Below are 10,774 nucleotides of genomic sequence, written 5' to 3' on the forward strand. Positions count from 1 at the left end.
TATTCACTTTCGGAGCGCCTTCTCCCAAATAAACGCACAATAAGATTTTTGTTTTTCAATTTCGTATGAAAAAACGGAAATCGGATAACGGGGGTTATTCTTTTTTGGAAGCAACAATCGAAAAACGGGTCGTCCGTTTCCATCTTATTTTGAAACGAAAACCGACCTGTGTAAACGGCTATAGACTATGAAATTAGACGTTGGTATTACGCAATTTCTTTTTGTTATGGCATGTATATATTCGAAGGTTGAATCGCCCAAGAAGCACATTATTCATATGGATAGTTTAGGTTTACTCGTATACGAGACAAACACGTGAAAGCATCATACATTTTGCCCCACCTGCAGCTTTTCTGTAGCAGAGTAGAAAGATGGCTGAAACATGAACAGTCAGACGGGAGAAGGCCTATAATGGAAAACGTCCTTATTCATTTCTGTTTATACAAGTTAATGCTCAACAAAAGTGAATAACCTTTATAACGAGCAATAGGTTCTTTCTTAGTTAATGCATGTCAATTTAATTTTAACATAAAAGAAAGCAGAACAGAATGGGCAATGTCAAGAGAATACAAGAGCTGACCGCTAAACACACACACACACACACACACTATATTTATAATGAGTGTAATTATATATATATATATATTTATATATATATATATTATAATCATTATAAATATCATTTATATTATCATTGTATATTTTACAGTTAATTACAGGAACAGTCACCTTGTATAGATTAAATAAAAATCTTTAAAAAATTGCATAATATGAAAATTGATTTTTTTTGTTTTGTTTTTACAATGCAATTATTGCATTACACTGATGCTGTCATTAAAACATGAACAGCTGACAGTTTTTAGTGTCTTGACATCCCTCCCTTGTCCTATGGTCCTCAGTCCAGGAAGAAAATATTATTGAACTGTGTTGCGCAGAGTCTTTTCACCTCTTCTGTAATGCAAAAACAGAAAAAGGTAGCATGTTTGTTACCATAGCAATAAAACATCATCCTAACAAATAACCAACACAACCATCAGTTCATCAATATATGCACCATAATGTGTTAGAAACAAAGTCCATGTATCTCGTGCAGCCCAAACAGATTTGATAAATAACACAATCCATTCATAATTTGTCACAGTAACATACCATTCACTTCAATCAAATTAGCATTCTTCTGGTTGAGAATAACATACAGCTCCCTCTGATCTGACTTCTTTCCCACAACCCAGTAGTCGGTCATTGCCTTTACAATGATCTCTTCATCCTCATCAACCCTGAGAGGAAAGAGCAGACAAAAACAGTTTAATTGACCTACAATACTCACGATACAGCTCGTTGTCTTGGAAACCATCAATGGCAATTCAGCAAATAAACGATGACAGTGTGTACCGTGCAAAATCACAGTTAATGTCTCCAAGGATTTTCATGAGGTCGGCGTGGACAGAGGTGAGGGACACACTGGCTGTCCTGCGCATGTGGATGGTGCTCTTCTCCGCTAGGTTCATGTGGTTGAAGTAGATGAACTTAAACTGGGGCTCCTTCTCTGGCCTAAGCATGGGCATGCCAAACACAAAGGCTTTCATTACTACATCTTTAAATGCATACAAACACCAGTCCCAGTCATTCCCCAGTCACACCACTACTACAACTGGGGTTTTAAATGGCAGCCATGTATAAAATGATTCCCAAGACCTAAAATATGTGGTAAGCCTCTTCATCAAATCACTTGACCAGTGGTTTACCCAAATGGACCTGAATGTAAATGCAAATGTAGCAGTTTATCAGTGCCAGAACCAGAGTACGGCTTCTAAGCACAGCCTGGTACTCCAAGGTGTCCTGTAAAAGTATAGGATTCTTATATACAACACAAAACTGTCAAATGTGTGTTAAATATGCATCAAGGCATTGATGCAGTAAGTAGGGGGGGGACAGGTCAGGCCATAGGCCCCTGCAGAGTAAGTGAAGGATGCTTGGATAATGTGACCAAAAGAGGACATCCTCCAGGGGTTCCAGATACTGGAAGTCTTACTTTCTTCAGTTTACTGTTCATTTAAAAAAATACTAAAAGTCCATAGTTCTGCAATGTATGTTTTGGGGTCAAATTCAATAGGATGTGTCATGAGGCTTTAATGCTGTAACTTCATCTCTGCTATCTTCAAGTGTAATTGTACACACACAAGTTCCTGAAAAGCCTTCTAAAATTATTCCAATTCCCTTCAAATATCAACGTGTTCCATAACTTGCTCTTCCTGACAAAATGAAAGCTCTGTGTGTGTAGTAACTTGACAAATGCAGCAGTGCAGAAGCAGCAGACTGGTACAGACCCTGATATTCTCCTGTTGATGTTGTACTGTTCACAAATGTCTGAAGCCAGCAGTGTGAGCTGGGGACCGACCAGACCATCCAGCTGCTCACAGAACCCTCGGGTCAGCTCCACAGATGCTGAGGACCCAATAAAATGCAAGAGTTTATGACTACTCTTGAAGTGAGTCCCTTATGGAGCTTAAGCGCTCCATCAGACATTTCCCATCATGCACTAAAAGGTTCGGAGTCACAGGGGCACTCACCACTGATCATGAAGCACACGGCCGCACTCATGGCCTACGAGAAAGAAAAAGTACATAAACAAGCATAAGGATCTTTAATAGAATTGTACAATCTTAAAGAGCCTCATTATGTAATCACACACAATAATGTGTATATATTATATACAGATATTCATATAAAATATCTATATCATTTCCTACAGTTGCTTACTGCAGCAGACACTAAGCACATTGGTCAACCTGACTTTGCCCTTAAAAGGTCACAGTGTATTTAAACTGGAGATGGCACCGATCTGATACCACATATTAGCATTAAGTCAATGTTTCAAAAAAAAAAAGTGTCAGAAAAAAAGTTTAAAAACACTGATCTGATACGGTCACAAATCCAGTCTGAAAATAGCGCAGCAGTGCACCACACGTCACCTCATAACAGCCAGGTAAGTTGGAGCAGGACAACTGATTGCATTCTAGTTAATTAGATTACCGTTTATACACAGCAGGGACGATTAAAACTATTACATTCAAATATCAAAGAATTCACACATGTGATGATGTGCATTGCAATCATGTAATGTAGGAAATTTGAATGAGTATGAGGACAGAACCATCTAGATGCAGGCAGATAAAACCAACCAGTAGAATTTAACTGTGCACAGCCAGAGCCGGAGTGGCTAATCGGGAGAATCGGATCACAACCAGAAGCTAGCAGAGGTCATGCACAGTGAGACTCTCAGTAGCCCCTCTGCTCAGTCCCTGGTGTGTGGAGGTGTGTAGCGGATTTAGTGATTTTAGAAATTCACAAAAACAATTATCAGGTCAAAACTAAGTGGATGTGGAATTACAGTAACATTCATGAGAAAAAATGCAGATGAACGATAGAGTAAATATCAGGAGACAGTGAGTGAGGAAGCCGTACTGAACAGAGAGAAGCCAAGCAGGTGAGAGGGGGCAGAACAGAGAGAAGCCAAGCAGGTGAGGAGCAAGGCAATAAATATCATCTCATTAAGAGATAGACTACAGTAATGGAAGAAATCAAATAAATGCTTTTGTCTTGTAAACAGGTTTGTCCGTGTTTTATCATGTGATTTATATTTGTTGCATGCATGATGAAAAATGTAGCATATATAATACATATAACACACACATACTCACATAAAATGTAAATCTAAATGTCATCCAAACAGCTGAACCACAACATCAGTGTTTTTTAATGGAAAAATCTCAGATCATTATTGACATTAGGCGATATTCAAACGAAAAATTTTGGTATCGGATCAGTACAGCAAAACTCGTATTGTGCCATCTCATATCATATGCCAAGAATTGGATTTCTTTTTTTTTTTAGGTCCCCCCCCCCCCCCCCCCCACTTATAATTTCTCATGTTCTCACCTTGTAAACTATCAAATGGAGCTCCTCACACCTGTCCTCTGTGTTAACGAATATTTTGGGAAATCTGAATTTCGCATCTGGATCTTTTATGCTGGCAGGTCCAGTTAAAAATCTGATTTCAAACAAAAAAGTGACAACTTGAACAAAGCATGAAATCTTGTAATAAACAGAAAATACAAAAACAAAATCCATGTTATATTTTCTGTACTGTACAAAAATATTATTTAAGCAATTACAATGAAGAAATTAGCGTACAGCGCCGACTTTGTTCCTACATGCATGTGCAACAGCAAAAACAGAATAACCTAATTCAGTCTCTCAGACTACGGTACAAAACTACTGACACACAACCGACACATAACTTGTAATTACATCATGATCAGGCACAGGCCCATAGAAGAAATGTTCTATGGGCTGCTTACATGGATGTGTGCATCCCATAAATCAGAATGCCAGCACTTGCCCCTCATGCTACACTGCCCTGTGATCGGGTCGTCTCGGTCAGCTCTGGTCCCTGCAAGCTCCTCTGTCCTCTATGTCATCAGTCATACCTGACGTTTCAGAGTCAGCTCAGGTATGCATCAGGGTCCAACTAGACTTGGTGCTCATGCAGTAGTTGTTAGCGCTACAGCTGCGATCGGCCAGCTTGCCGTCTGCCTTAATCAGACGGCCAACGCGAGCCGGCACTCGACATGCTCCACACATCACCTCACGTGTTCACAGTGATGCACCCAGACATAGGCTGGGCCAGCGATTCGTGATCCCTCGTCTGTTAAAGAAGCCGACGGGAGCGGGTAGCGTGGCGGGCTCAGATTGCTCGCATGCTGTCAGAAGCACTTCAATTACTCTTGTGCTACCTGATCGCTGGCAACCTGCTAGAGTTGGTCGATGGAGCCAAGCACCCGTGATGCCTCCGACACAAACAGGCGCAGGAGCTGCGGGGGGTTAGCCCGAGTTCGGGAGAGACCACGCTCCACTTACCTCCCATAGTGCAACAGATTCCCTGTCACCTCTGGCCTTAGAGGAGAGTCCCTGCCTGCGAGCTGTCGTAGGGCGAACACACACACACACACACACACACACACGTATGTTGATTCATGCTCTAGAAAATCTAATAAATTCCACTGCAATTACTAGATCAGCATTACATAAGGCGCTATCGCAGTGAAAGGAAGTGGTTTAAAGGAAGTCTGCACCTCTGGTTCTGTGTGTCGGGGGAACAGGGATGTCGTGAGGTACTTGTAAAGGATGCGCATGTCATCCTGCTCCAGGCCACTCCTGAACGTCAACAGAACAGCTTTACCTCAAAATGCTTATTTCTAACAGTATTAGATCTAGCTACACAGATCTGTGGGAGTACATTCTGCCTTCAGCCCAAGTGAACAAACACATTTTTTAACTGACCTGCGACACACAAATACATATTATAAAAAAAATGCTGTGACAGCAACTGCTTTTTTTATACCCAGAAGGTTTTCTACACAGGCCGTAGGGTACTAGACAGTAAGGCTACTGATGACTAGGTGAGAATCAGATCTTGTTCACTCCCCACTCATAGATGGGCACCTGGGGAAGTGAGGTCATTATTCAGGCTCTCTCAGTCTCTTCTGTCCACTTCTCATACTTCAAATGAGAAGTGAAATAAGACTTTATTTTGGTTTTTTGCTTGTCTCTTTTTCCTAATAAATGCATTAGGGCACATGCTAATCAGAATTAAGGCCATACCAGATTAGCTGGTCATTGTAGAGGAAGGCTGTGTATTTGATCAAGTTCAAGCTCTCCTCCACTTTATTGACGAATGACTGAATCTTCAGGTAGGTCATCTTGTCCAGGGGGAAGAAACTGATTCCCCCAAACACATCGAGCAGGTCACAGGACTGGAGGTGAAGTGTCTGCAGGTACTGGAAGAACCACAAGATATGCAGTTCACACACACTGCAGTGCTTAGTATGCCTATAATGTAGTGGTCACTGACACAAACCAGTTTATACAGAGAACATTAACAACCATGTCATAAATCTCACTAGATTCAAATATAGTAATACATACCTACCGATATGTTGTCTCTGAAAAACACTACATTTTCAGCAGTGGCAGAGGCACTAATTAGTTTTTTTTAAACTGAAGGACCATAATAAAATTGATAATTTTCAGTTTGAAGTATTAGATACGCTTGTACATGATGCAGACCTGAGCCTTCCGTGGTGAGCCTGATGTTATGTAATTTGACAACCGAGCACACCGAGACACTTGGGTGGTGTGACTTTGCACTGGAACCACTGACATTGCACCTTGGAAACACTTTCGCTGAGAGCACAAGGCTCAGGGCTCAGGTTTGAGGGGAAGTGTCAAAAAGGGTTTCCCCTGACTGGATCTTGTCCATTATTCAGACAGGTGGGTAAGCGTGATTACTTTGGCAGGGAAATTTGAACCCTGATGACTGATATGACCAATGAACTGCTCTGCACAAATGAGATTGTGGTCCATGACACTAATAGGAAGGAAGCAAATTAAAGCTACGGTTGGCTGAAAGGGTAATCATATTCTTTGTGGGAGAAACACTACACCAAAACAATATTCCTACTGGTGTGTCTGACACCAATTAAATTCCAATTTTTTACTTACCATAAAAACGATAAATATTAAATTAAATTAGTGGTGGGCCGTTATCTGCGTTAATGGTGTTCGATAATGTGATACTCTTATCGGGCGATATAAAAAATATCTCCGTTAATCTATTCTTAAAGTTGGGTTGGGAACTAGGTCAAAATAGGTAAGCAAACTGATGACATTCACCTTGATAGTTTAGCTCGGTTGTATTCATAACAAAATTGCACAGTAGGGGGCAAGAACGAGTTTTCAAACCTGTGAATTACCACTCATATCAAATCGCACATGTGCTTACATGGATGCAGCCACGAAGACGCCAGGTTTGCTTAATGGAAAATTTATTTTTAAGAAGCTTCCTAATGGAGACATTGACAAGACTAAAGTTGTTTGCACCTTATGCAACGCAGAATTAGTTTATTGTAGGAGTTCTACCAGTCTGAAGTACCATTTAAACGCCAAGCACCCATTTGCTAATGCTGACGCTGGGTCAAGCACTGATGCAGCCCAGGGGAAGAGTCACTGCCGCCGAAAACAGGTTAAATGTACTAAATGTTGGCTTACATTTCAAATCTCATGTTTAGCTGAATAAACATGTTATCAACCCTTTTTAATGTACAGTATGTAGGCTTACAAATTCATGTTTGACTGAATATGCCCTCAAAGTATGTATTACTTTGAGGGCATTACAGTACTATTTTCATGTTTAACTGAATAAACCGTTGAACACGAGTACATTTTATTGAGCATGTTTTTTTTCTTCAAGTATCAAAGTAGAACACCCTTGAGCAGTCATTGATGCATTTTGGAAACAGGAGATGAGCCCCTGGTCTAATGCACCCTCTGTATTAAGAAACCCTATCTCAAAAACTGACTTTTAGTCATTACTTGGGTAGCACGCATATTCTGAATGAGCCATTTTAATCTAGATTAATTTCAAGATTTCAGTGAGATTAATCAAGTTTTAAAAAATTTATCTATGCCCACCCCTATATTAAATATTTACCATGTAAAATAAGGTTCAAATGTTAACGCTACTTGAACATAACACCACCCAAGCACACCAACTTGTGACCAGAATGAACGTTCTTAATTAATGTCTTACCCTGTAGAAGAACTTTTCAAGCTTTTGGGTGAGCAGCTCCACACCACCGGCCTCAAGTGCCCTGCTGAAAGTGCTGTTGAAGAGCTGGGGGCAGGGACATGGATGGTGCGGTGTGAGCCGGGAGTGGGCAAACACATACAAGGAAACAAGGGGGTTCGCAAACAGGGACATGGAAAACCCAGTTTACCTTATACATGCTGTAACACTGCTGTAAAACCGCCCCATAAACAGAGTCCTAAAACACAGAAGGGGGGGGATGAAACTTGCCATGTTCAGATTCAAACTTGAGACCAAGAGACCTGCAGCAGGTCTGGTCTTTAGATTGATAATCACTGCATTTGAGGCAGACGTACAACCAATACAGTTTCACTGAAAATACTTACTAGAAGCTCCTCTTCTTGGTATTCTACAGTTGGTGGTTTTCCATCCTTGTTGGGTTTTTCGATCATTGGATTTCGCACAACCTTAAAGAAAAAGATGGGAGGGTTTATAGATATCACTTCAAATGGATTTGTTCCAGTGTTATCACTGGAAAGACCGTATAAAAATGATTCTCTAATGCTGTAAACACACACACACAATAAAAATGTCTATCTCGTGTACCATAACCATCCAGAAATTCTCCTCTGGCTCATGGAAGAATTGCCTGTTTTTCTGAGTGTGAAGGGACTTTGCTGGCTTTGTGGGACAGAAGGTCCTAGAAAAACCAACGTAATGCACAACATGATTAGCAAATTATAAATAAATCTGTTTACATAATATTACAATAACCACTTGTGTTAATAGGCAACAGAATCTTGTAGAGGAATTCTCTCTTTCGGTGCTCATTCACTAATTATACACTATAACAACTGAATTATATTAGCAAAAAATCAATTTGTTTTTTATTTTCATACATTCAGTACAAAGAATGATCACCTTGTAAACTGAACAATGGCCTCACAGAGTCCAACATTGCGTATCTTTTCATTCTTCTCCACTTCACTGGGATGATAAAATAAGATTTTTTTTTCCTCCTAAAATACACAGACACACCCGATTTCACAAGGACTGTGCTATGTTCCAATCTTCTATTCACACTGATACATAATACTAGCATCTTTAATGGTGATTCATGTGTACAATTCACATGTTAAATTCAGAAGCACAGTCAAAGTATCAGCATGCAAGTTTTGGCAAATGGAAAGTCTTAAGATTCCAAAAATGTAGTTTCCAACTTAACTGAATAGTTCTAATCCATCGATGACGACTTGCATACAAGTGTGTATGTGTGAGAATTATTATGTCAAGAAGTGATGAGCTGATTCCTGCAATTTGGCTTTTAAAAAAGTCCATACCTCCCCCTCACGTGGTCCAAACTTAGGGTTATAGATGAAAAAACTAAGCAAGGATGGAGTATACTGTTTTTCCTGCATTCCAGACGCCATTCTTGGACTTGAACAAAAAAACGGGAAGATTAGAGATAGGAATTTGAATTAATTAATTAGAGAATACGAACTTAAAAGATAATCAGTCATAAAGTCATTGTGTGAATACCTGATCATCAGCATTTAAGTGGTGTGGGTCTAAAGTACGTTCTGTTTTCAAGCAGCCTGTTGGGCATGCCTTGTATCTGCAAAACCATAGATTGGCAATAGGGGTCTCTTTAAAACAGCAACAGATATGTAATACTGTACGTAGTACAAATACAAATGTGACTTACCATCAATTTATTTACATATTTGTAAACTGCGGCTAGTTACACGACAAAACGACAGACTAGGTGTGAGCACACGCAAACATTTATTTAGAAACGTGTTCGAGAATCACAAGCTTCAAAACAGGTAACATGGACAAGACCCAACGAAAGAAATGTGTGCAGCATTGCTAATGCTGTTCAACAGGAAAGAGTAAAGTAACCGCTAACCCATCACACTATTAATTCCTCGCCGTTCTTGTAGTCGGAGGTAGATGTTGTGGAATTTGCATTCGGTCTTTGCGTCACTTGTGAGATATATTAGCCTACAATATCACGTTACAACCTTACCAAGACGTGTTGACGTGTTACTAGTTTAAGATTAATCTATATTTATCATGTTCTAACCCAATAACGTCAATACAATTAACCCATAATCGGTGTAACACATATAAACGTACAGGAGCACGAAAGAAAAAAATGCCACCAGCAATTCTAGGGAGCTAAACAAATTAGCCGAGTAGGTAGCTATATGTTGTTTGCTGTTTCGCTAGTTAGCCAGCTAGCCACAGTACATGGACACTCCGACAGACTTCCACGCCACGCCAGCCTTCAAGACGATGTACACCAAGTTCTGCTTACCATGAAACGTGCGTAACTCTTACAGCATGGCAAACGTAGAAGACAAACCTCGAGGTTTACTATAGCTTAGAAAAAGAGTAAACATGAGAGACCAGTGCTCAATGAATGTGTTTGGCTAACATACTTCCTGCTTCTGACGGGAAAGTATGTGTAGCTACTGAAACGGTTCGGGTAGAATAAATGCAGAGTCAACAAAGTTCCAGGTAATCTCCACAGTACTCTGGTGACTTGTAGGTGAATGCAGTTGAATGTATGTCACGCATAACATGGACTCTGTAGCTCTAGCTCTGATCATTCAGGCATGTATGGACTTACCGTGTTTAATCAGGTACTGAGTGGTCCAGTGAGTGGGCCTGATCCACAAACTTCAAGTAGCATCTGCTTACTGTTACTTCATTATTGTTAGAAAATAATGACAGTGTAAAATGATGCATGTGCTATTTCTTACTTTTAATGCACCATTTATGCAAAAATCCACATAAATGGTTGTGCTATTCTCATAACTTCATTAGGGCCAGTGAGAATAGCTAGATTTACACAATACAACAAAAGGTAAATACAGGCTGCCATTCATTTCACATGTTGTGAAGTACAGTCCTCACTTGTGAGAAGCAGAGTTAAATGTTTTAAGAACTTACATGATACATAAGTAATATATTGATACAGAAGTAATCAAGAGTTAAGTTATATATAACCTTTTTTAAAGCAACACAATAACTGGTAATGACTCATACAAACCCACTTTTTTGCAGTAAGATAAAACAAAGAGTAAAAAAGTAAAATATAGAGTAAAAAGTAGAATATAG

At 39.8% G+C, this 10,774-nt stretch overlaps 1 protein-coding gene across 1 annotated transcript; it reads right to left on the reverse strand.

Moving 5' to 3' along the window:
* Positions 1–4: 4 nt before the first annotated feature.
* ccz1 (CCZ1 vacuolar protein trafficking and biogenesis associated) lies at positions 5–10,127 on the reverse strand. Its single transcript, XM_077000263.1, has 17 exons — positions 9,969–10,127; positions 9,188–9,263; positions 8,989–9,085; positions 8,570–8,667; positions 8,255–8,348; positions 8,035–8,115; positions 7,839–7,886; positions 7,652–7,735; positions 5,665–5,840; positions 5,136–5,217; positions 4,921–4,982; positions 3,940–4,051; positions 2,571–2,604; positions 2,328–2,445; positions 1,393–1,551; positions 1,150–1,277; positions 5–951 (listed from the first exon to the last, which is right to left on the reverse strand). Exons 2-17 carry the CDS (start codon positions 9,199–9,201, stop codon positions 896–898), a joined length of 1,443 nt encoding a protein of 480 aa, XP_076856378.1. The 5' UTR covers positions 9,202–9,263; positions 9,969–10,127; the 3' UTR covers positions 5–895.
* Between the last annotated feature and the right edge of the window lie 647 nt (positions 10,128–10,774).

The sequence above is a fragment of the Brachyhypopomus gauderio genome, chromosome 3 (genome assembly GCF_052324685.1).
Source record: "Brachyhypopomus gauderio isolate BG-103 chromosome 3, BGAUD_0.2, whole genome shotgun sequence".
Classification (NCBI taxonomy): domain Eukaryota; kingdom Metazoa; phylum Chordata; class Actinopteri; order Gymnotiformes; family Hypopomidae; genus Brachyhypopomus; species Brachyhypopomus gauderio.

Coding starts and splice junctions, on each gene's coding strand:
- ccz1 (XM_077000263.1), bottom strand. Junction 7,887..8,034: donor ACCAAGAAGAGGAGCTTCTA/GTAAGTATTTTC, acceptor TCTGTGTTTTAG/GACTCTGTTTATGGGGCGGT. Junction 2,605..3,939: donor TCCATTTGATAGTTTACAAG/GTGAGAACATGA, acceptor TCTTTCTCGTAG/GCCATGAGTGCGGCCGTGTG.